This window comes from Podarcis pityusensis (assembly GCF_964106645.2).
Source record: "Podarcis pityusensis genome assembly, chromosome: 17".
Classification (NCBI taxonomy): domain Eukaryota; kingdom Metazoa; phylum Chordata; class Lepidosauria; order Squamata; family Lacertidae; genus Podarcis; species Podarcis pityusensis.
The window spans coordinates 41369418-41395545 of record NC_138042.1 but is presented as its reverse complement, the minus strand read 5'-3'; the positions used below and the strand labels follow the sequence as shown (position 1 = coordinate 41395545).

The 26128-nt window shown below is 43.9% G+C and overlaps 2 protein-coding genes across 4 annotated transcripts in view; one reads left to right on the top strand and one right to left on the bottom strand.

Annotated features, from left to right (window-relative positions):
* Positions 1-26128, top strand: part of FAM162A (family with sequence similarity 162 member A) — a 178003-nt gene that overhangs the window by 53207 nt on the left and 98668 nt on the right. The window lies entirely within an intron of this gene.
* SIDT1 (SID1 transmembrane family member 1) overlaps positions 1-26128 on the bottom strand; it is a 47158-nt gene that overhangs the window by 8087 nt on the left and 12943 nt on the right. For all 3 annotated transcript variants that reach the window (XM_080987118.1, XM_080987119.1, XM_080987117.1), the window contains 18 exons: positions 25195-25316; positions 24463-24633; positions 22488-22533; positions 17651-17752; positions 16325-16408; positions 16001-16094; positions 14979-15050; positions 13403-13496; positions 12627-12670; positions 10360-10431; positions 9147-9292; positions 6886-6959; positions 6320-6386; positions 5610-5683; positions 5287-5410; positions 4083-4200; positions 2480-2616; positions 1792-1900 (listed from right to left, as the gene is read on the bottom strand). In XM_080987118.1, the coding sequence (XP_080843244.1) occupies positions 1792-1900; positions 2480-2616; positions 4083-4200; positions 5287-5410; positions 5610-5683; positions 6320-6386; positions 6886-6959; positions 9147-9292; positions 10360-10431; positions 12627-12670; positions 13403-13496; positions 14979-15050; positions 16001-16094; positions 16325-16408; positions 17651-17752; positions 22488-22533; positions 24463-24633; positions 25195-25316 (1750 nt within the window). The remainder of the gene's footprint in view (positions 1-1791; positions 1901-2479; positions 2617-4082; positions 4201-5286; positions 5411-5609; positions 5684-6319; positions 6387-6885; positions 6960-9146; positions 9293-10359; positions 10432-12626; positions 12671-13402; positions 13497-14978; positions 15051-16000; positions 16095-16324; positions 16409-17650; positions 17753-22487; positions 22534-24462; positions 24634-25194; positions 25317-26128) is intronic.

The window sequence follows — 26128 nt, the reverse complement described above, 5'->3', positions numbered from 1 at the left end:
ATTTTGGACCCTGCTTGATCCAGAACCATTTCTTGATGGCCAGGGGGTAGAGGGGCACATCCTGTTTCACCACTTGAGCTGAAATGGGAAGTGCCACACTGCCCTGCTGCTTAATCCATTCTGGAAGTCTGTTCCAAAACCAAAGCATTCCAAAACCAAAAGTCTGGAACAGATTAAGTTTGAGAACCAAGGTACCATTATACATAGTTCCACCCTTATTTCAGACATTGTGATATATTGTGATGTTTAGCTAGTGATATATCGCGATGTTGAAAATCAGGTATTGCCCAGCCCTAGCCCAAGCTATTGACCTTCCCCTAAAGCGTTAGAAGAATGAACATCCCTCCTATTCTGGCTGCTAAGGCTTCTGCATGCTCAGCCCAAAGGGAAAGAGGATTCACATCAAGGGCTAGTTACCTGGATCAGACACATCTGCAGCCAAGCGAAGCAGAAGAGAAAGGGGAAAAGATGCTAGTGAGAGGAACATAACGGCACAGCAAAGAAGGATAAATGTATCTGCTGCCGTTGGAAAGACCCCCAGCCCCCCAAATGCCCACTAAAGCAGAAGCACTTACACAGACACACCTCTCCCAACCAGCCTCCCCCCTGAGTAAAGGGCCACTGGCAGGAAGGTGAATAATTCCTCGCACGCAGCCCAGCACCAGCATGCAGTTAAGTACATTAGGCAGAGGCAAAGCAATCCATATTGGTCATAATATAGACATGGAAGCATGGGAACGATTGTGGAATACGGATATAAAATTTACAGCAGAAAAGTATATGGAAATGATATATCGGTGGTATCTAACACTGAGTAAATTGGCAAAAATGTATAAATCTAAATCAAATAAGTGTTGGAAATGTAAAGAGAAAAAGGTTCTTTTTATCGTATGTGGTGGTCTTGTAGTAAAGTTAAAGCTTAGTGGGAAATGATATATAATGATATGAAAATGATGTTTAAAGTTACAGATGGGTAGCCGTGTTGGTCTGCCATAGTCGAAATAAAAAAATTCCTTCCTGTAGCACCTTAAAGACCAACTAAGTTAGTTCTTGGTATAAGCTTTCGTGTGCATGATGTTTAAAATAACCTTTATAAGCTTTCCTTTTGGGAATTATAGGGAAAGAACTGTCTAAACTGTATAGAAACTTATTCATGTATGCTACTACAGAAGCAATAATGTTATTTGCCCCAAAATGGAAAGAAGCAGAAGTCCCGACAAAGGAAGAATGGATACAAAAACTTATGGAATATGCAGAAATGGTGAAACTTACCGGAAGAATAGAAATCAAGATAATAAACTTTTTATAAAAAAATGGAAATGGTTTATTGACTATTTACAGATAAATTGTAAACAGATAAGAACATTGGCAGGATTCTTGTAATAACCTGCAATTTCATAAGAATATATATTTAAAGAAGATGAATAAATGAGAAAATTAAGTTAATTTGGATATGCAGAATATATTAAAAATAAACTTAAGGAACCGCAGAAAGAGGGGGAAGGAAGTCAAGTTTTGAAATGTCAAAATGATTGTAAAATTAGTGAAATGTATAAACTTGAAAAGTATAAATAATTTTTTTTTTAAAAGCAAGATTTCATAGGGAGTCAAGGTGAAACTCCCTTTATTTAATAGACCAGAAACAAACAGTATGAAGGGAATAAGCACCACTCCTATTCTATCTCTGGGGCTACAATCCTAAAGGTAAAAGGCTGAGCAGTTCCATGGATTTACCTCCAGGTGAATATATTTAGGAGGCCTGAAGTGTCAATCACCTGTCATCAAACTTACCTATCTTGAAACGGCCCATGTAGTAGATCTGGGTGCTGAGTCCAAGTGAGGCCACAACATGGATGACTGAGAAGAGGATCCAAAACCACAAAGCATTTTTTCCAAAAACCTGACAGCAAACAAAAAAAGAATTATTGTGCGTTATGTCCAATTATGAAAAAGGTCTCCTTCTCTGCAATGAGAGGTTATAGATACTCTACAGACAGGTGGCATTTTCCAAACCTATCTATGTCTGGTTGTTAGAATGGTTTGAAGACGTAGATACTCAAATAACCCAGAGTACAGAAACAGCCATCCCATGTCCCGGGAGACCTCGCACCTTTCCCGGCATCTGCGACAAGTAGCCGAAGTACGGGGAAGAGACATGCACCAAGGCTAGCACTGTTCCCAAAGCAGTTAGAGCAAAATAATGGGCTTTAATCAGAGCACTTCTTTTGTATAAAGGGCCGTGAGTGTTAGGATAGTATGGAAGGAACTGTAGCGGTTGTTTTTCTAATACTTGGCTGCTGCAGAACCCGAACCTAAAACCACGAGAATCCTGCAGAGGTTGAGAGTAAGGCTGCACAGGCAATTTTGTTGCAGATGCTACAGCCTATTTGCCTTTGACCCCATTCTCAGAGCTCTCCCCCAAGTTTTGCTGATTCGGTCCCTCTCTCTGAAGGGCAGAGGGTGTCGAATGCATCCGTACCACTCCGAGCACAGCAAGGCAAATGACCACTGCGAAGGATGCGTAGGCAGAGTAGGCGCTGGCGTTGATGTCCGGGTGGCGGGTCTGGTAGAGCTTCAGCATGCACAGCCCTGCGATCATGTACATGAAGGAGGTGTCTGTCAAAGGAGGAGAAAAGGCAACAGATCGTTTCAATACATGGCAAAAATATATTTCTCTATATATTTGGCAAGGGGAAAAAACGAGTACAAAATATTGATAGATGCAAAAGAAATATGAGATTTTTCCCTGCCGGATATGAGACTATACTATGAGGCGTCCTGTTTTTGTTGGTTGAAGGAATGGATGACATTAGAGAATTCACATATTCTAGATTTAGAAAGTCATGACAATATTTTTGGTTGGCACGCTTATTTATGGTATGAGAAGGTGAAAGTTCATAAAGGGATTTACAAATCATATAATTAGGAAGAATCTGTATAGAGTATGGGATAAATATAAGAATTTATTAGAGGTAAAAAACTCCACTTTGGCTCTCACCGTTGGAAACTATAGCGGTAAAAAAAAGAGACTATGATAGAAGGATGGACAAATTATTTATTAAAATCTATTAAAACAAGAGGGAGGAGAGTACATATTAAAAGAATTTAAGGAATTATCAGGAAAATTAACAACATGGATACAATATCATCATTTAATGAAGAATTTAAGAAAGATAGGATACAAGGGTTTGGGGAACAAATATCACAACTGGAGAGAGACCTGTTGGAATGTAATGTAAAAGTACTGTCTAGAATGTATAAAGTATTATTGAAATGGGAGACAAAGGATGAGCAAGTAAAATCCTCAGTGATACACTGGGCAATAGATATTGGTCATAATATAGACAAGGAAGCATGGAAACGATTGTGGAATATGGAGATAAAATTTACAGCATGTTATGGTCTAAGAGAAAAGTATATGAAAATGATATATCAATGGTATCTTACAAATTGGCAACAGTGGTATTACTGGCAAATCTTTTTCTAAGGGAGAAATCCTCTCTTTGCACCAGAGGGCGCTATCACCCCCCCATTGTGGCTCGTAAGGTTCTTGTTGTTGTGAACTAAGACCACCACAGTGGGGTTCCTATTTTTCTTCAAGGTAAGAGTTCTGGGCACCCGTGGGTGTGGCAAAAAATCGTAAAAATGTGACTGAAGGAGAGTCTTTGTTCCAGTGCCCCAAACAACACATTATCTAAAGAATGTGGCCACTGATTCCCCTGCCCCACTTCTTAAGTCCTCAAAGCAACATCTCTCCCCAGCTACTATAGTGTTCAGATCTATGTTCACCCTAACTGAAAGAGGACCTCGAGCACACTGAAACCCAAAACATCCAGCCAGAGGCAGATTCAGGGAAGTGGAACCGGTTTGGTTGCCTTGGGGGAGATGCAGGGGCTGCTGCAACTATGATATGTTATGGAGCGCCAAATATTGGTGTCGCACGGGATGCCGCTGAAATTTGAGATCCCAAGATCCCCCACTGATTCAGCTATCCGAAATCAGTTCTTGGGGACTCTGTTCAAAATATCCATAGAAGAAAACAAACCTCTTAGCTCCTCGGCTAGAAGAAGCCACGCACTTACCAAACTGGAAATTAGAGTAGTTGGGGCAGACGTGATAGCAAGCGCTGAGGACACCTTCCATCATCAAAGCTATGCCCATGGCATAGAAGAGGCCAAAGTGCTTGGGAATCCCATATTCCTGAAACAGAGGGACCAAGAACAGTATCTTACATTGGTAGTGTGCATATAAGCTTGGAAAGTGTCTTTCATTCAACACTGCAGACAAAAATCCATCTGTCTAACTAACAGGCACTGCAGTTTTGGCTGGATGTGACAACTGTGGTAGCAACTCTGTTTGAAAAATATCTTGCTCTTTTACACCAGACACCTTCACGAGAAGAAATGTAGTCTGCCATATACATCCTTATTTGTGCTGCTGCTTAAAATGTTCAGCCAGATTAATGAATATTTACGCACTGCGGGTTGGGACCGATATATTGACAAAGATAAATAATTGCAGTGTACAATTCAGCGGCAAGTTACTGTCTAATTAAGGCCATATGGTGGATGCAGATTGCCACTAAACACATAATATCTGCTTGAAAACTTATTGTATAACATGTAGCAGCCTCCGTAGGGTAGTAGCTATATGGTAAGCCCAACATTGCTATACTCTCACACCTAGTTGGAAAACCAAGGAAGTCCTGGAATGTCAATGTTAGGCTTACTGTGTGGCTGAAAACGTCAGATAATCACCCCTCCATGTGATTAGAGTCACCGCTAGGTATATCATCCAAAACCATTTTGAAGGCCTTATACTGTATACTGTATTGGTTTCATAATTTTTGACCAGGCAATATATTGCAAATCATGATGTTTGGAGTGTGCTATGCAAAAATCACAACGTGGGAGAAACTGTGAAGACAGCCAGTGCCTCTACATAGTTCCACCCTTATTTCAGACATTGTGATATATCAGTATACTATGATGTTGAGCTGGTGATATGCTGCAATGTTGAAAACCAGATATTGCCCAGTCCTGGTCACCCCATGGCAACGCCCTCCCACCAGATGTCAAAGAGAACAACAACTACCAGACTTTTAGACAACATCTGAAGGCAGCCCTGTTTAGGGAAGCTTTTAATGTTTGATGCTTTACTGTATTTTAATATTGTGTTGGAAGCCACACAGAGTGGCTGGGGAAACCCAGCCAGATGGACGGGATATAAATAATATATTATTATTATTATTATTATTATTATTATTATTATTATTATTATTTGTACCGTTGTGTAGGCGTCTTTGGCTTCCAGGGAGCGTCTGTGGAGGATGTCTCTGCGCAACACAATCAGGAGGAAGAGGAAGCCCAGCAGCAAGTGTCCCACATTGCTGAGGATGTTGTTAAAAGCACTGCAAAGAAGGAAATCTTATTAAATATTATTTTTGTAAACGTTACCAGCCAAACCAGAAGTTCAAAAATGTAGAAACTTCTCCTGTACAGAATAGTCCATTTACAAACAGGAATAAATCACTATCTACTTCCTGATTGTAAAGGAAGGAGAGAGAAAACGTAAACCCAAGCAGTGGCCTGTGAGTCACCCACACCCACCTCAGGACGCCCAGTGGATGAGCGCACAGGAAATTATAATAGCAGATGTCCTGGTTTCCAGTCACATTCACCACCTAGGAAGAGCAGTAGAGAAGGAGTCACTTGCATTCTGAATGCACCATCCCAAAGATGATGAGCAAATGGAAAGGGAGGCAAAACAGCCTAAGAATGAAAAGCAGGACTGAAGACATGGCCTTCAAACCTCCTGCACAACCCGGCTACATTTCACTGTGGACACTGTAGCCTTCCGGACCTCAACATCTTAATGGTTTGAGAATGATGGTGCGCCTGTAAGGGGATTGGCTGTGAGGACTAAGGACCAACCTCAGCCAACCTGAGATTTGGAGAAAAGGTGGAGTTGTCTAAACAAGGGTCCCTATACCTTTAAAAAACAAGAAGTAACAGGGGATCTGGAGACCTAATTTAAATGTCATCCTCTCTGTCATTGGTTCTCTGGTATCCTCTCTATCAAAGGGGCAGCCAATTAGCCATGACTTACAGCAGAAATTAAACAATAGTCAAGAAGCACTTCAGAGACTGGGAAATGTATTATCCCATAACCTTTCATGGATTACCAAAAATTATAAGTATGATGAAGAGGATTTTAGCCCCCAAAATCTTTTACCTCAGTAAATTTATCAAGTCATCAAGATGTTAGCACCAAGATGAGTTTTTGGTCCTAAGATGTGGAGTGAAGGCAGAAAACTCACCGTCTGGTATGTGATCACCAGCTGGATCACAGGCAGGGCATAGAAGACTGCTATTGTGATGATGTTCCTTCGGGATCAAGAGACCGTAGGAAGAGAATAAATGGGCATAAGAAGATGCACACACATTTCCACGAGTTTTAACCAACGGCATGTATTTTATCAGCTAAGAAAGGCAAATGGACCCTACAATTTGCCTGTACTGTAAATCCCATTATTTCCACACCGCCATACCAATCCTCCAGTTTCAAGACTTCCTACTTCTTGACTGCTCATTTAAAACTTGAAGCTGGATCTTAGTGTCTTGAAATTTCTCATACAGCAATTTCTGTGTTGAGCAACAGCCAGGTTTTATAGGGTGTAGAACTTTCCCTTCCACTCCTAGATGACCACCATTCCACCTCCCTCTTCAGCTTCTCTACACATGCCCAAAATATCTTCTTGACGGAGGATGTCACTAATGCTGGATTTAGGCAGGCAGCTCTTATTATACCAAGAAAACCTTGGGTCATCTGCATGGCCCTAAAATTAAGATATAGAAGGCTGAGTTTTGGCTATCAGCTACGTACCAGAAATAAATGTTATATTTTTTGCTGACAATTCTCCGATCCTTCCTGGATAAATCTGACAGATATAGCAGTCTCTAAAAAGAGAGAGAGAACAACTTTTTAAAAAAAATATTCTGTGACAGTTTATTTAAAGGCATGCAAGCTAGCAAAAGGCCTAGGGCAGGACAGCTGCGCCAAGAACTTTTAAGAAGGAACTCAGGTAAGAATAGATGAATCACCATAGTGCCACCTTGAGCTGCTTTAGTTTTTGTTTGTTTGCTTCTGCAAAACCGGTTCCAGGTCATGTCTTTGTGTAGGTGGGTTTCTAAGGGGAAACACTTTAAAAATTGCCGATTTCTTACAAAAGAAAAAAAATAGTGACATTGTGGGGGCAGCCATCTTTTGTTCTGGAAAGGATTCCACAACATGATGTACAGTCACTTCCTGGGAGCATTTTCCAAAGAGATATTTTACCATGTGGCCATGGAGCTGTTCTGAGCACCTTAAATTGTTAAACATGTTAAAAAGGCAAAAGTACTGCACGGATCTGTGTGTGGTTTGATCAATGGATTAGATGGGTTAATCGGCAGATCAGTGTTCTGATCTGCGCATAGGCCAGGGATGCATGTGAAATGCGAGAGTTCGCTCCAAAATGCAGAATGCACTGGAACCCTCCTCATCCCTATTCTCAGGATAATCACATGAAGAAATGCTCCTCCCTTAAGGGCAGCACACACATAATTTACCTGTGCATGTCCTGCACAAGCTCAGAAAGGCATGTGCATTCATGCACTGAGACCATGAAAAAGAACAGGAACACAGACACACAGGGAGCAAGAAGGAAGAAGAGAAGAGTTTGGATTTGATATCCCGCTTTATCACTACCCGAAGGAGTCTCAAAGCGGCTAACAATCTCCTTTCCCTTCCTCCCCCACAACAAACACTCTGTGAGGTGAGTGGGGCTGAGAGATGTCAAAGAAGTGTGACTGGCCCAAGGTCACCCAGCAGCTGCAGGTGGAGGAGCGGAGACGCAAACCCGGTTCCCCAGATTACGAATCTACCACTCTTAAACACTACACCACACTGGTGTGAAGGCAGAAATGGGGAACCCTTGGCTCTCCAGATGTTGTTGGACTCCCAACTTCCACCCACATGTCCAATGATAAAGAGACAATAGGAGTCCAACAACTGCTGAGAGCAACAAGTCCCTTCATAAATAAGGACCCAGCCATGTGCACATCAGAGTCTTCTGCACTGCTGCTCTCACTTTGGTTATGGCACCAGCACTCACCAGATCAAGAGTAGCATGAAAGAGAATATTGCACAGCTTCTGACATCAGTTGCCTGTCCTGCACAAAGTGAGTGTGTGCCTGGGGTCCGCTTGCCACTTGCCTCTCACCCCGCAGTCAAAGAGATAAATGGTGCCCTCCATCTAGAGCTGTGGCCAGAATTGGCTACCTGTGGTCAAAACCACACAGGGTTCATATCTTTCATTTGGTGGTGTTATGTACTGAGTTGAATAGGATCCAAACTGTAGCAGTCTGATTGGTCCTAGAACAATAGGATCCAAAAGGCAGCAGTCTGATTGGTCCTAGAACAATAGGATCCAGAATGCAGCAGTCTGATTGGTCCTAGAACAATGCAGCAGTATGATTGGTTGGCAGGAACCACCCAATCCTGCTCCAGATAGAAGTGAATCCACAACCTGATTGGCTTACAGTAGAATTCCAGAATTAGCCAATCATGTGCAGCCCATTGTGTAAATAATGTATATAAAGCAGATACTGTGAGGGGACATTTATTCATTCCTCCTCACCACTATGAGCTGAATAAAGAGCATGAAATCACTTTGCGACTCTGAGTATATTTCAGGTGGGTTGTTGTTTTTACAACAGCTGGGTTCTTTAAATGCTTTGCAGTAAAATGCAGCAACATGGACTGCAAGAGCCCCTGTCATTTGAAGTGTGGCGGGTGGCGATGAGATGGAGGTGAACCTTCTTGACTATGGTATCGAAACCAGGGAACTGCCTGTCCCAGAAGGGTCATGTGGCGCCCTGCTTACCAGCGGCAGGTGGAAGCCTTTTCATCTCAAATAACCCTTGATTTTTCGCTAGAGTCCCTGTCTTTCCTTCCTCGCCTTCATTGTTTTTATTTCATGAATGGTAACTTATCGGTTTTTATTGCTTCCCAGATAAATTATAATGCCAGATGGGATGCGTGTGTTTTTGTGTGTGACACCTGGAAGGAGAAGTTCCTTACATAAATGATCCTGGACGAAATACCTTTGTGCGAATGACGTTCTTGTCGCTTTCAATTTCAGGCATGGTGTCAAAGTCGCTTTCCTCTTCCACTGAGCTGTCTGTGTCAGAGCCACGACGAGGCCTGCGCTCCAGAGACAGCTGCTGGCCCCCACTGGAGCTTGACTCATCTGGGAAGAAAACAGGAATATTTAAAGTACGAGATGCCTCTCTCGGGAGTATCAACCTCTTGGCTTAATGCACTGCCAAATAATAATAATAATAATAATAATAATAATAATGGCATGTATTATTGGAACAAGACTAAGTGGACAAGCAAGACCTCCTCAAGATGCGGAAAGACATCAAGCTACAAAGGAAGTTGTCCAAACTTGTATAACTGATGTTGCTTTTCTTATATTACATGGCATAGATGCACTGTATTGCAAGCATTTAACTCATAATAATAATTTGCAGAATGAGGTGCTCTGCTCTTTCGTTGCTTATCTGTACCAGCTGTTTTCTTGGGTGTCTGCATCTCACCTCACATCCTGTTTCAACAAGTAATAGTAGTAGTAGTAGTAGTAGTAGTAGTAGTAGTAATAATAATTTATTTATACCCCATCCATCTAGCTGGGTTTCCCCAGCCACTCTGGGTGGCTCTCAACAGAATATTAAAAACATGATAAAACATCAAACATTAAAAGCTTCCTGTATACAGGGTTGTCTTCAGACGTCTTCTAAAAGTCAGATATTTATTTCCTTGACATCTGATGGGAGGGCGTTCCTCAGGGCGGGCGCCACTACTGAGAAGGCCCTCTGCCTGGTTCCCTGTAACTTCACTTCTCGCAGTGAGGGAACCACCAGAAGGCCCTCAGAGCTGGACCTCAGTGTCCGGGCTGAACAATGGGGGTGGAGATGCTCCTTCAGGTATACTGGGCCGAGGCCGTTTAGGGCTTTCAAGGTCAGCACCAACACTTTGAATTGTGCTTGGAAATGTACTGGGAGTCAATTTAGGTCTTTCAGGACCGGTGTTATATGGTCTCTGCGGCCGCTCCCAGTCACCAGTCTAGCTGCCGCATTCTGGATTAATTGTAGTTTCCGAGTCACTTTCAAAGGTAGCCCCAAAAGTACTCTCATGGTTCCACATCTTGCTATCACATACTTTAACTAACTGTTCTAATGTAACTTTACTACCTGCTTTATAAGCCACAGAGATATATCTAGCTGTGCCTTTGCAATTCCAGAGTTACTTTACCAATAGCTCCATAGCTGCTTCCCTCAGGAGTGCTGGCAGTGATCGGATGAGAGGAGGCCACAGTCCCAGACCCTGCAATGGGAACAAACATGTGAATAGCCTTCATCTGACTGGTCAAAAGTCCCCACAGACTTGGCAGGGAAACTCCTCCTTGGAATGGAGAGCAGGTGCTTCCTATTCTATGGGCCTCTGGCACTGACGGGAAGGAGCTCAAGGAATGGAGGTTGCTGCCTCATGGAAGAGGTGAAGAATAGTGTGCTTGTTAGCTCATTTGCTTCTGTCTGAAGCCACAGGGAGCCACAATGGGAACCAGAGAATGCTAACACATTCCCCAACTTTTATCCCCAGCCCACCCCAAGACAGGGCTTGCCCAATGCATTTTGGCACCTGAGGCGGTACCCTCCCCCCGCTAGGGAAGAAGGGGTGAGGGAAGATCAAGAACAAGTAGGGAAGAAATATCAACATTGGGATTTGCTCCCCCTGTGGATTCTCCCACCGCTTGTGATAGCCGCCTCCCCTTGCCTCATGGGTGGGCCGGCACTGCCCCACTTGCAGTGCCTTCTCCCCCTAAAAAAATGTTTAGGGGTACTGTCATTTTCCTACTCATGTTGAAATACTGCCCTTCAATGAGGCCAAACTTAGATGCACAAAATGTTGAGGGGTCTGCGTCCCCCCAGGAAAAAGCACTGCCCACTTGCACCTCAGTGTTGTACATGTGGATATACCTGGCATGTCACTGCATAAATTATCAGTTCTGAGTAAGAATGCTTTACGAGAGCAGTTGAGACATCAAATAGAAGACATTTGCAGGAGGCTCGTTTCAAACAAGTCTCCTCCAGCAAACTGGCAGAATGCACAACCAGTGTTTGCTTAACAAGGTGTGATGAAGCAAAACTGGTTTCTGCAGCCCATCTTCCTCAGTGTAAGCGATGGGAGGAACCCAAAGAATGGAACAATCAGAGGGTGAGGTTACAAAAGGAAAAAGGTCAACAAAGCCCAGCTGGATTGCACATAATATTCAGGAAAGGGGAACAGGTGGCCTATAGCATTTAGTAATGCATGCCATTCGCAAAGTGAGCAGAGAACCATTATAGAAGGAATAGAGGACTTATTGGCCTTCCAGATGTTGATGGACTCCAACTCCCATTTACAGTGGTGCCCCGCAAGACGAATGCCTCGCAAGACGGAAAACCCGCTAGACGAAAGGGTTTTCCGTTTTGGAGGTGCTTTGCAAAACGAATTTCCTATGTGCTTGCTTCGCAAGACGAAAATGTCTTGCGAGTTCCTGTGGGGTTTTTTTCCTTTCCCCCCCTTTTTCCCAAGCCGCTAAACCGCTTATCAGCTGATCGGCTAAGCCGCTTATCAGCCGATCGTTAAGCCGCTTAACAACTGATCGCTAAGCCGCTTATCAGCTGATCTGCTAAGCCCGCTAAGCCGCTAATACTGTAGCGCTAATCCACTAAACCGCTAATGGGCTTGCTTCGCAAGACAAAAAAACCCGCAAGACGAAGAGACTCGCGGAACGGATTCTTTTCGTCTTGCGAGGCACCACTGTACTGCAGCCAGCAGGGCCGTTGGGCAGGGATGGTTATTTCAAATGCTGAAAGGCTATGAATACATTGTTTTGATTTCTGTTGTAGGTCAGTACGTATTGCCATTCCCTTTACTTCCCATCTTCCGTTGAGACTGAGAATGCCGACACTTATGTAGCCAAAAAGGAATGGTCAATACTGGGAAAAGAGGGTCGAGGAAGACATACACGGTTCCAAAAATTATAGTGAGAAATACTTCATTGTCTGGACAGGTAACTTCTTGGTACACACACACACACACACTATTTTTAAATGTCCCCAGGGATAAATAAATCCATCAAGAAACCCAAGGTTTTACTATGGTAGAGATTAGCAGCACTCCTAAAAACAAAACAAAAAACCAACAGGTAACACTACAAAGTCCCTGCTCTTTATTAGTTCTTATTTAGGGTAAAACATTTTTACAAAGAACTTTGCTCATGCAAATGCAGTTTAAATTGTATGTTGGAAGGGTAAGAGTGTGATGGGCCTTCAGTTCACAGGTCAGTCTCTGAATGGTTTACAACACCCCTGCAGTGTTGTCCATGGCTATTATTTATTTCCTCACTGTGTGTGTGTGTGTGTGTGTGTGTGTGTGTGTGTGTTAGATAGGACTCCTGCAGTGGGCAGGAGCTTGGGTCCAGTAACCTACAAAGTGCCTTCCAGGTCTATAAGAACAGTATACTAGAAGGTTACCATCATCAGGACTGTGTCCGGCAATTGAAGGCTTCCTATGGTTCCTGCAATCAAGCACAAACATGGCTAATTATCCATCAGGCTACGCAGCTATTACCCTCATCTGTGAGATGTCCAGTGCCATCGTCCACATATGCTTTACAAAGCAGAGAAATTTGATTCTCGATACCATGCGAACCAAAGTCCTGGTGGATTATTTCCTGGTTTTTTTAACATCACATGGGTTAACCAAAAGAAAATGCTCTCCTGGAGAAGCAGAAGCAGGACGCCGAAATTGGTATTTGTAAAGTCCTGGCCCATCTTCCTTCATGAACAGAGTTTTCTTCCTACACTACAAACCAGGGGCAATCATTTCACCTAGAAACCATGGTAAAATGGAAAGGATGTGAGCCAAAAGAAGACATTGGGGGAGAAATAGGTGCAAAACAAATCCTTTTTCAAGGAAGAGGAATGAACCATGGGCAAAAGCGTGGAGAGAATTTTTTTTGGGGGGGGGCACTTTCTCTTTTGTGCAGGGAGGAATTATGGGAGGAATCAAGAAGCTCCATAGGTGAAAGGTCACGTGTAAAGAAGATGACGTTACAGTCAAAGAGGAAGTGGCAAAAAGGAAAGAGAGTACAAAGAGTGCCAAGCTAATTTATACCAGTCTTTAAAGGGATGGCAACTTCTTTGGCCAACTCTTCTCCTGACTTCCTGCAGGGTCAGGCATGTCAGTAAATGGAAAATGAGGCAACTGGCTTGCCCTCCACGCAGACACTGCTGAATGCTTCACCCACCTGACGTAGTGCACAAATGCAACCACCAGTGCGCCCAGATAGAATGAGAAGAAACTCAGAAAGCTGAAAAGGATGGCGTTCACATAAACAGAACCTGGGGGAAGGAAAAAGGATCTGCCATCAGCATATGAAGAGGATGAACCCATAAGTCCGTCCCTCTGCCGTTAGGCTGCTCTTGCTCCTAAAACGGTAGCACAAGTCTTTTCACTCTCTCCAAAGCCTTGCTGCAGCAGACCAGGGGTGCCACGTCCCATTTTGAGGTGAACCGGGAAAATGTTGCCACTAGCTGTTGCCCTGCCCCCTTGCTGCCTCCCCACCACTCCGACCTGTGCGGTGGCGGTGGCATCTGGTGAGATCTTGCGAGATCTCACTGAAGTCCCCCAAGATTTCATTGAGATCTATAATGGTATGGGGTTGCTCGTGCGTAAGTTGCCGCCTCTCCTGGCTATGTTGCCTTGTTAATCCTTTCTGTCTGGACAGCCCTTCAATTCATGGCTGCCTCAGTCGCTAGCAGAATCCGTCAGTGGGCGTTTCTTAAACCTTTTCCAACATAAAAGTTGTTTTGACACCCAGTCTCCTCCTACTTTCTCTGCGCGGAAGTCTTCTGCGCAGGGAGGGCGTGGGTAGCGGAGGACCGGTGCTCTCCCCGCTGGTGTCCGGAAGCTGTACGCCCCCTCGGCCAGTAAAGCGAGATGAGCGCCGCAACCCCAGAGTCGGCTACGACTGGACCTAATGGTCAGGGGTCCCTTTACCTTACCTACTAGAAAATGGCCTCGGCACTATTTGTGTATAAGATGCCCCCTAAGTTTTGACATAATTTATTAGGAAAAAAGACCTAGTCTTATACACAGAAAAATACAGTACGTTTTTAACTAGCTGTCATTTCTTTCATCTGCTCTTTTTGATTGTTGCATGGTTTTATTGTCATATTGCTGATTTGCTATGTATGGATTTTGTTGTTATCTGTCTTGGGCATTTTTCAGGGAGAGGGGTATGCGTAACAAATAAATACACTGAATAAACTGGGGGGGATGATAATCAGGAGGGAGATGTAATAGCTGATTGTGTCAGTATGTTCCAGTGCTTCCTTCAGAGAAGCAAGTTTCCTCGGGACTGCAGAGGGGAAGGAGAGGGTTGTATTGCCATTCTATGCCTGCTATGAGGCCAGCAACAATTATCAGCCCCACAACCTACAGTTAAAACATAAAGGTACATTTCAACGTGTACCTACTTTGGCCTTGAAAGTGGAACAGTTCTGTGAAAACCAGCCATTTTGTACTAATTTTTAAAAGATCCTATTATTAATTATTATTATTATTATTATTTTGAATTTATACACCGCCCTATACCTGCAGGTCTCAGGATGGTTCACAGAACAAAATAAAAATATAAAACCACAAAATATGTAATCGAAATAAAAACAACCCAGTACCCCCCCAAACCCCACATTTTAAAAAGGCATGGGATGCATTAGCACTTTCTAGACTCCTCCTATCTACAGGGACATTGTTCCCAAATAGTTTACTTCTCTTTCTGAGACTCATCATAAGAAGAAGTTAACCTTATAGCCAGATACCTTTAATGGAGGGAACAACTGTCACTTCAAGACTCTTCATCCGCTGCAGGTTCCAGGTGTAGTTAGCCTTTCCTAGAGCAAGAAGATTGCAGGGTGGGAGGCGGGGAGAAAGAATGAATTTCTTGTGGCCTTGGTCATGCAAGAGCAGTTTAGGCTATTCTGGGCAGAACACGTTGGGGTGCTGTCTAACCCCTCACTCACTTGGGGACCTCTCCAAGATGCAGCACAGGAATTGTTGTACAGTACTCTAGTATTTTTGAATGAAACTGCTTTCATAATTTTTCAATAAAAGCAGGAAATGAATGAATGAATGAAATCAACAAATGCTAGATCAATTACAAGAACCCATGTGATTTCAAAGAACGAATTTATTCAATGTGCACTTAAGACTTTTTGGAAAATTGTAACCAAGTTTTCCCCCAATTAATAAAAGTACTCTCAACTTTTTCATATGCAAAATTCAAGGAATCACTGCTGACTGGTGCTATGCTGATTTTTTTTTTGTTAGATTTGAGTTTTGCTGTGAAATTTGTCATTTTGGGAGGTCTGAAAATGCACATTAAACCCTTGACCTTCCACCCTTTAATTTATCTATCTATCTATCTGTCTGTCTGTCTGTCTATCTATGCGTGCAACTGTGTGCAGCTATTGTTCCCATAATCCACTACTGCTTAGGGAACAAAAATGATAGAACACACTGAAGAGGCAACTGGGCAATCTTCCTTTGAACTTTGATACATATCAAAGGCAGCATCACATTGAAAGGTATGTGGTGCAGATGATATCATCTCTTGATAAGAACTCTTGTCAGATATTATTTATAGGGTTCATAAGGAGATGCCCAACCTGGGAAGCTCATTCCTTCTTTCCACAGCTGCTTGCTGGGCTTCTCTAGGATCCAACTACATTTAGACAACTGATGAAATTTCATGCGGACATTGCCATTGCAGTCTAAGTGTGTCCAAGATGGTGCCTTATGAATAGGCTGCTTTCCCCAACCATACTGGTTCCAGTCCTCTTACCTCGAATGGAGGAAGGTATCGATCCGCCACAGGCATAGTCCTCAGGCTTTATGACAAATACAACAAAGAACTGCATGCTTGGGAAGTCCTTTTTCTGAATAAGACAAGAAGCAAAATTCATCTTTAAGACTGAGTCTTTCAACAAATGAGAGGATCTCTGTAGTTCTGTAGAAACTTGAAGAGGGTCACAGAACCTTTCTCCATCTATTGTACATCCCTGTCTTAATCTCAACATTTTTTGAACCTAGAGCTGCCTGTGGCTAGAACAATAAAGTGAAAAGGGAAAACAGGGAAATGGCTTAATGGATAGCATAAGCAACTCACCTGCACAGTGATGGCTGCCTGTTTTGTCATGGATTGGTAAATGCCATTAAATTCCACATTATGGTCCAAATCATAAACTGGACACTGCAACAGATAGACATTGCTTGTTAAAGAGTTGCCTTAGGTTCTCTCTTAAAGTTACCTTGCACAAATCTTTTCCTGAACTGCAATTTTGCACTGTACAATATACACCATATATTTTTCTCAATATTGAGGGCAGATGCCGTTTAATGTGGCAGCCTCCAGTCTCTACCAGTGTCTCCTATTACTTTGTGAAAAAGCTCAGTAAGTATCCCCTCAAAAACCCACAATGCACATGGGATTGTTTGCCCTTTATTTTCAGTTCCTGTTTGTACTGTCCTGACCTGTCCTGAATTGATTACTCCCCTTAAACATGACTGCTTTTCATCGAAAGCCAACTTCTGTATTTTAAAACATTACGTGTTAATTCCAGCTGACCAAGAACAACCGACTTTCATGAGTCTGGAAGAAACTGAGTACAGCTCACAAACAGTGCAGTAGCTTGGGGAGGGGCTAGCCAGTTCTTTTGTATAATAACTTTTTTATTTGGTTTTACAGATATTAATTTATAACAATCCAAATTACATATCCATATTTAGAGTTTCCTCCAAATCTCTGGACTTCCCACCTTCCCTTCCAAGGGTCCTATTGTACACCTTCTTAACTGCATATTTTTCCACAATCCATATTTTGTATCTTTCCATCTTATCCATAATATTTGTGTTATTAAGATCCTGCTAATGTTTTCATCTGTTTACAGTGATCTCCTAGATAAATTATAAATTTTCCCCATTCTTTATTGAAGTTTAGGTCTTCCAGTCAGTTTTGCCATTTCAGCATGGTCCAACAGCTTGATTTGCCATTCCTCTCTGGTAGGGACTTTATCTTCTTTCCATCTCTGGGCAAATAGCATCCCTGCGGCTGTTGTTGCATACATGTGTGACAATAGCCAGTTCTTTTACCCCAGGTGAAGCCCCGGTGAAGGCTCCCAGCCTGTGTGTGTATGTATGCAAATGTACATGGAGGGGTACCAAACTGGGTCTTTGACCCGGGGGAAATAAAGCCTAGTTTTGCCCCTGTCACAAGCCATTCCCCTGACCAGTGACCACAAACACACCTAAGCATATTCTCACCATTTGGCATGAGACCTCAGTTCAAAACATTTAGATCTTAAAAGCCCACACAAAGCTCCCAGTACCTGAGACATAGTTATTGATGCGCAATGCTAAGCCTGGGAAAGCAACACCAAAATGTTCTACCAGGCTATTACAGCCCTTCTGTATGACCCAGCCTCCTGGAGCTTACCACAATATCCTGGATGGAGACAACGGAGCATGGGTAGACTGTCTCAGAAGTCACTCTGACTATGACAGAATCCACATCTGGAGGAAACTTGTACAGAAAATACTATGGAAAGAAGGAAAGGATTTTAAGGTTCTTTCTTGTCATGCGCTAAAAACATCCTTATGTCATGAGAAAAGCCATGCCCACTGGAGAGCCCACAGAAGAATTAAAGGGAGTACGACCTGTTTGCCCGCATTGGGCGCCAAGCTGAGTGGGCACCTCAGGAGACACTGCAACAATGAGAAGCAACAGAAGGCGAGAGGTGGAGGGGCACCAAATTTGGGCTTTGTACAGGGCACCGCTGAAATTTTAAAGCCCAATTTCCGCTATGGCCAACTTAAGCAAGTCCCTCGTCGCAGAGCATTGGTCTGAAGGGACATGGCATAGTGTGCTGAAGGTAAGCAAGTCTGAACCTCCTCAGTGCCCAGAAGAAAGACTCCCTGGGCACACTGCCTTGAGTTCCAACATAGAGGAAAGGTTGGTGAAATATAGAGTCGCAAAGTGATTTCATGCTCTTTATTCAGCTCATAGTGGTGAGGAGGAATGAGTGAATGTCCCCTCAAAGTATCTGCTTTATATACATTATTTACACAACGGGCTGCACATGATTGGCTAATTCTGGAATTCTACTGTAAGCCAATCAGGTTGTGGATTCACTTATATCTGGAGCATGATTGGGTGGTTCCTGCCAACCAATCATACTGCTGCATTGTTCTAGGACCAATCAGACTGCTGCATTTTGGATCCTATTGTTCTAGGACCAATCAGACTGCTGCAGTTTGGATCCTATTCAACTCAGTACATAAGTTGGATTTCGCAAGAAATAAATACTGAGCTCTATCATGGCTTGGAGAAGATAGAAAACAGCCTTGTACCCGACCTCCCCGTTCCCTCCCTCCATCTCATTAGGGCACACCGTTGTTGTCAAGACACACAAATTGAACCTCCCCTCTTACCAGCTGTTGCACAAGGCCCAGTTTAAACTGAGTGGCATGGGCATTGCCACTGTGAGCCATGCCCACCAGCAGCTGTCCAATCAGCATCCATCACAGGCAAGGTTCAGACCCACGTGGCTGGAGACTTAAATGTGACTGTAGCAATTCAAGAGTGAGCACAGTAGTGGCAACTTTCACACTGCCAAGCTGTGGTTGGGGTCAGCCCCAGTTAAGCAGTATGAAGTGGTGGGGCAAGCTGTTTATTTCATAGAATCATAGAATCATAGAGTTGGAAGAGACCACAAGGGCCATCAAGTCCAACCCCCTGCCAAGCAGGAAACACCATCAGAGCACTCCTGACATATGGTTGTCAAGCCTCTGCTTATTTCCTCGGTATTGACTGTAAAACCTCAGAGCGGTTACATGGTGGCAAACATAGATTAAACTGCATGCACATGTGGCAAGGAGTTGCAGCCACTCCCAGGCTCCGTCAAGTGCTCCTCTTCGGTTTACGCAGTTGAAAAACATTCACCATTCACTCACACAATGGCAACTGCACAATAACATAAACTATGCATTGTGTTGGCTGCTGCTCTGGACGCCTTTGAGAAGAAGGGCAGGATAGGAATTTAAAATAAAATAATAATGTAATAATAATGGTCATTAATCTCCTTGTTTGTACTGCACCTGTCCTTTGTACCCATCTTCACAGGGTCAAAAAGCTTACTGTTACAGTCATCTCTTGTTGAATGAGCTCAGCCTGTGTTTTGGCAAAAAAAAATCCTAGCAGACACCATTCCGAAAACCAGAAAAACCAGTTCCTCAAAGATTCTCATTACTGTGGCCTACGAGGACTACAGTGTAGTCATTTCACAAATGCTTCCACTAGCCAGTGGGGGAAATAATAGGAACCTTTCTATTTATTTATCGTTGGCATTAATGAGCTGCTTCTCTGCTAAAAGTACCCCTAACACTGTTGCAATAAAGTAAAAAGAGGAGAAAAGGGAGGGGTGGGAACTGGGCTGAGGCTGAAGGTTAATTGAGGAAAGGGGTGGAGGAAAGTCCATCGACATATTTGGATCCAGAGATGATACATCTTTGAAAAGATAACTCACAAGGTGCTTGCCCTCACACTCAGGTAATCAAGCTCAGATACAAATCTTCAAAAGCAGAGTAAACCAAAACAGGATGTTAAGTATGTAGGAATTCCTTATGCAAGATCTGGTAAACAGAGTTAAGACTGTTACACCTAAAGACGGCGGAAGCCTGAAAGAGGTGCTTGAATTCCACTATGGTCCAAGGGAGTCATTGCTTTTTGTGTGCTCCCTATTACTGAAGGAGCTGCTTTTGAATACATTTGCCCTTGTCCGCTATCAGTCCCATAAGCTGGTGCCTTTCAACTAAGCAAATAGCTTTTCTCCCTTAGCAAATCAAACAAGAAGTGGACTTTGCAGCCATGGGTAAAAATGAACAACAATGTTCGAAGGAGGGGGGGACAGGACACTTATATGGGACTGAAATACTTCTGCTCACAATGCACAAAGATTATCCTCTCTACTATCTCTGCCACTTTTCATAGCTATGGTGTTTTGATTCAGAACTCTGCAAGTGTGTGAAATGTGGCAGGAAAAGGAAGGGACATAATTCGCCAACAGCAGGGGAGGGATGGGACCTTGTAGCCAGAAGCATGACTCACAGAGGCCAGGCTCCAGCATCTTACCTCCTGGGCAACCAAGGCAAGTTGTCTGCTGAAGAAGATGCAGACTGAACTATGCTCCTCAGTGGTGCCACCTTAGGGCGTCATTGCAAACCCCACCAGTTGACTCAGAACCTCGTCAGAAAACCCAGTGTCAATGCACCTACAGCTACAAAGCCTGAGCCGCAGCATGGCCCACTATTCAGTCTGAACATTTCATAGACTTTGAAAATCCTGCTAGGCTGAGCTCCTGCTCTCCACCACTCCTCACACAAGCCACCACTTCTTGCAAAGTGATGATGATGATTATTATTATTATTATTATTATTATTATTATTATTTATTCCCCAGCCACTCTGGGCAGCTTCCAACAAAACACTAAAATACAATAACCTATTAAACATTAAAAGCTTCCCTAAACAGGGCTGCCTTCATATGTCTTCTAAAAGTTTGGTAGTTATTTTTCTCTTTGACATCTGGTGGGAGGGCGTTCCACAGGGTGGGTGCCACTACCGAGAAGGCCCTCTGCCTGGTTCCCTGTAACTTGGTTTCTCACAGCAAGGGAACCACCAGAAGGCCCTCAGCGCTGGACCTCAGTGTCCGGGCAGAACGATAACAACAACAACAATTTATTATTTATACCCCACACATCTGGCTGGGTTTCCCCAGCCACTCTGGGGGGCTCACAACAGATTAAAAACAGAATACAACATCAAACATTAAAAACTTCCCTAAACAGGGCTGTCTTCAGATGTCTTCTAAAAGTCAGATACGTAGTTATTTCCTTGACATCTGATGGGAGCGCGTTCTACAGGGCGGGTGCCACCACCAAGAAGGCCCTCTGCCCGCTTCCCTGTAACCTCACATCTCACAGTGAGGGAACCGCCAAAAGGACCTTAGAGCTGGACCTCAGTGTCCAGGCAGAATGATGGGGGTGGAGATGCTCCTTCAGGTATACTGGGCCGAGGCAGTTTAGGGATTAGAATACACTGCTTGCTAATGATTTGTTTCTTGGGACATGGCCTCCCCGTGTACCTGGACAAGCCAAGAGCCTGGTAGAAGTATGCAACACAATATAATTCTTTCGAATGGCCACAAATAATGACCTCTGCTGTCCTGAACGGGCGTTATGACAGGGTTCTGTACACAGACAGACTTTGTATTTGTGAGCAACCACAGCTGAAGGACATCCAGCACTATTTATTACATTGCCCACTATATACAGAACCTAGGGAACGCTTTGTAAATGCCTTGTTTGTCCAAAAAAGCTACCTCTCCCACCCACGGAGAGTCTGCTATGGCTGCTCAGTGTTGCTAATGCTTCAGTGACTCAAACTGTGGCCCTGTTTGCACTGGCGGCAAGAAAGATCAGGAAGAAGAACCTGGACAAAACTGAAGTAAACTGTGAGGGAGATTCAGAGGCCTAAATAGGAAAATATTGTATGTTGTGTGGAGTCCCCACTCTACAAATCATTCAGTAACGCATCTGCATTTTATTATTTTGATGGTTCAGGGAGTGGCTTTGTTTTTTATATATAATATAGATATTTCTTTTCCTGGTGGTGTTTGTATGGTTTTGTTATGGCATTTGGCTAGTACAATAAAGCTTATCTACCATATTTTTCCATGTATAAGATGCCCCTATGTATAAGGTGACCCCCTTTTTTAACCCAAAATTAAAAAATCATTATTTTAGGGTTGCCATATCTCTAGAAATGAAAACCCGGATAATCAGAAGCGGCAGAAAGTTGTTGACCCAGACATTTGCTAAAGAATGAACAAATCCCACCAGTGGTCAGCCTGTAATGGTTGGTGGAACTGGTTCCAGCAGCTTCTTCATGGCAGCTGCAGGAAAGTAAGTTGTGTGTGTGTGTGTGTGTGTGTGTGTGTGTGTGTGTGTTTGTTTTAAACCCCATACATTCACCATCTGTGTATAAGACGCTCCCCAATTTTTGACTAATTTTTTTTAGCAGAAAATATCATCTCATACACGGGAAAATACAGTACTTACAATGGCCACAAGATAATGTTTTCTGGTATTGTGCAATTAGGGCATATCAGCCCTAAGGAGAGGTAGTGATCCTAATAGTCAAACTACTAATTATACTCACTTGCCACTGCGGGGGGGATGTATAATCTATACTTAGCATCCAGTACTCTAACTTACCTGCGGTTGGGAAGGGCTGGCACTGAAGCTAAAAGGAGTGTTCAATCTGAAAACACAGGAGGGGAAAAGATTAGTATGGATGCCAACATAAAACCCAAAATACACCAGAACATTGGCAGGAAGAAGGTTTTTGAAGGTAAAGCCCATCATAGGAGCCAACTCCAGGGGGCCATGGGGGCTTGGGTACTCACAATAATATAATTGTGGAGGCCAGGCACCCGCAAAGTCAATGAGAAAAGCCGGCAGGTATTTTCCCCGCTCATCAGTTCATTTGGTATATAATAGGTGCCAAAGCAAAACTGAGAAGCTGGATTATGAAAGCACCTCTTTCTCCTTGAATCAGATGCCCTGAATTACCCTGTTCACCCTTCATAGAAGAAAGTGATCTCTGAACCTAAGGTCTTTTCCTCAGAGGGGAAAAAGTCAGGCAGTTTCATTGCATCGCTTAAGGCAGGCTTCCTCAACCTCGGCCCTCCAGATGTTTTTGGCCTACAACTCCCATGATCCCTAGCTAGCAGGACCAGTGGTCAGGGATGATGGGAATTGTAGTCTCAAAACATCTGGCAGGCCGAGTTTGAGGAAGCCTGGCTTAAGACAATAGACCAATCATCAGGTGACTGATGGCTTCTTCAGCAGAGATCAAATTACAGATGTTTTGAGGGAAAATAAACACCTCCCTCCTGAAACCATCCTCTGTCCAATTCAATTTAGTTTCTGTCTGGAAATACAGAGGAACTGCCCCAACTTCCAGTCACTATGTGTCAATCTTGGTTGGAGTAAAAGCGCAAGAGGGAATATGCCAATCCCTCTTTCCCCCCATTTGTTTATGATAGCAGTGGTTCTCAAACTTTCTTTTCTGGGCTAGAATCAAAAGTTGTTCATACAAATACATTGGAAAACAAAATGAAACAACTCCTGGCAGTGTTTGCTTTATAACACAATTACTTTCTAATATGATCATGGGACATCCAGTAAGTATAAAATAAATGCAGCTACACAAGAACATGAGTCACTTCCAAAATATAATTATAAACGAGCCCCTTACATATGTACCTTATGTATGAACACATATTCAATGAGCTTGATTGTCCTTGAATCTTCCCACCAGACTTGCCACCCTCTCCTTCCACACCAGTTTGGTACACCACACTCTTCGAGAACCACAGATTTGTAGTGATCTGTTTTGTGCTACAAGTCTGTTTCAGCTCTGTAAGCTGCACTAATGTTGTGGAAAGCGGTTACTTCCTTTATCTTTTTGTATGCTTTGTGATAATGGTGTGTGTGTGTTTTTTAAGGAAATCAAATTACCAATGGCTGAATAAACAAACTCTTAGAAAAGCCAGCAGGGGTTTCCATGGATATTCAATAGCACAAGGCAGAAAAGCAAAAATCTCCATGTATATAAAAGGGGGTGGGCTTCACACATCTGCATTTATAACTGCCCAGCACAAACCCAGTGTGTCAGGACAGCTAAGACAGATGGGCTGCAAGCTGAAGGTACACACACACACACACACACACACACACACACTTACTTGAGGATCCAACTAAAATTTATCCAAGAGTAAAAAAGAAGTTTTAGGCTTGGACTCTGCCAGAAGAGAGTGATGCTGTCCAGGAGTGCCAGCTTGGCCCTGTGGCCATGGGTGCCCTAGGCCATGGGTGCCATGCAGCGTGCATGGCCCTGACACTGAAATTTGTGAGTGCCTGGCCCCTTCGTGGGGAATTTTGTGGGTGCTCGGGCACCCAGGGCCCCAGGGAGTTGGCACCTATGCTGTCCACCAGCTTTCCCTTGCAATCTGTCTCCAAGCTGTGCTAACAATAAGCCAGAGCAACCTGAACCGATTATACCATATCTCAAAGTAGCCTAAGGTCTTCTAGTCACAGTGGTAATACGTATGTGTAACTGACAGCAACCGTGAATGCAGAGCAAAAAAACACAGACAAGTTCAGAGTCAAAACGTGAACTACTCACATAAGTTGGAAGCTCTTAATCTTGGTGACCTGCAGTCTGTATAGGGCATTATAGGGGGCCATGGAAGCCACATCTACAAATATGATCTGCTCAGAAGGTCCACTGTCAGGTGTGGGCTGTGAAGGGCAGAGGGTACGGCTCACTTCTTGGTAGTTATAACTTCTTTGGTAACTGAAAAAACAAGAATAAAATCCAGAATTCTTCATACCCAAGAAATATTACAATGCTAAATTCTAGAGGAACAGCCATGTTGAACCATATTCAGTATGCACTGATGAAAGGGCTATAGGATTCTGCAGGAGCCCCATCATGCCAGCAGAACTGAGACACGCCTCTGCCACTTAAGATATCCTTCCACCACGCCACAGATACAATAGGTGGGACCTGGGATGAAATGATATGCTCTCATCCCCTATTCGATGAAGGGGACTAAATATGGAAAACCTTAAGCAGAATAGCATCAAATACACCGTCGGGCAATGACAATACTACAACTACTTAAAGGGAAAGGGACCCCTGACCATTAGGTCCAATCGTGACCGACTCTGGGGTTGCGGCGCTCATCTTGCTTTATTGGCCAAGGGAGCTGGCGTACAGCTTCCCGGTCATGTGGCCAGCATGACTAAGCCGCTTCTGGCGAACCAGAGCAGCGCACGGAAATGTCGTTTACCTTCCCGCTGGAGCGGTACCTATTTATCTACTTGCACTTTGATGTGCTTTCGAACTACTTACAGGCCTCGAAAAATAAGTGGGACCTGCCAGGATAGCACTCCTTTCTGCTGCCGAACTACAAACAAGACTGGATACTGAAGATCTTCAGAGTTACTCCGTACATTAACCCGGACTGCATCCACCTGCAAAGAGAAAAAAATATGTACAAGCACTCACTAATTAAAAACCCACATGGCGTCATCTCCAAGGGGGAGGCAAGAGGAACAGATGGTCCCCTACCCTCTGAACGTGAAGTTCCAGATTTCATTTAAAGAACAATAACCAGTTTGTTTCTAGGATTTGTCAAACCTGGGATATGAGGCAAACATTTGCAGGCACCATTCTCCTCATTAGTTTTCTGAGAAACTTGCCTCCGTTTTGCCAACGAACTTGCCATAGACGTTTAATATGTGGTTACCTGCCCCATGTAACAATCTAATTTGAGAGATAAGGCACTTGGAATATTGTCAGCAGTGTCTCTCATAGCAAATGCCACTTGGCATTCTGCTGGAGTGTCCTGTCCATCCCCCCCCCCCCGCGTCTTATAAAGATGCCCTCCTCAGGGGCGTAGGAAGGCGGGTGCGGCCCGCCCCAGGCTCCATCCTTGAGGGGTGTGTGTGACAAAATGGCACACCGTGGGAGGCGGCACGGGGCCTGGCCTGCAGTGCGCCTGAGCCACTCGTCTCTCCTGGGAGTGACGCGGTGGCTCAGGGCCATGCGCTGCCCATAACGGCAGCATAGTGCTTGAATCCACCAGGCAGACTCTGTGGGCAGCTCGCCACGCCACCCCCCTGGGCAAACAGCTGTGCTGCCCCTGTGCAGCACCCCCATGTGCGGATCTCCGTGCCGCCTCTGTGCACGGATTGCCCCGCCCCATGGGTGGATCGCCCCACCCCTGCCACTCTATGCCCCTGGCCCACCCTGAGATGGGCAGTAATCTTTCCTTGGGGTTGCC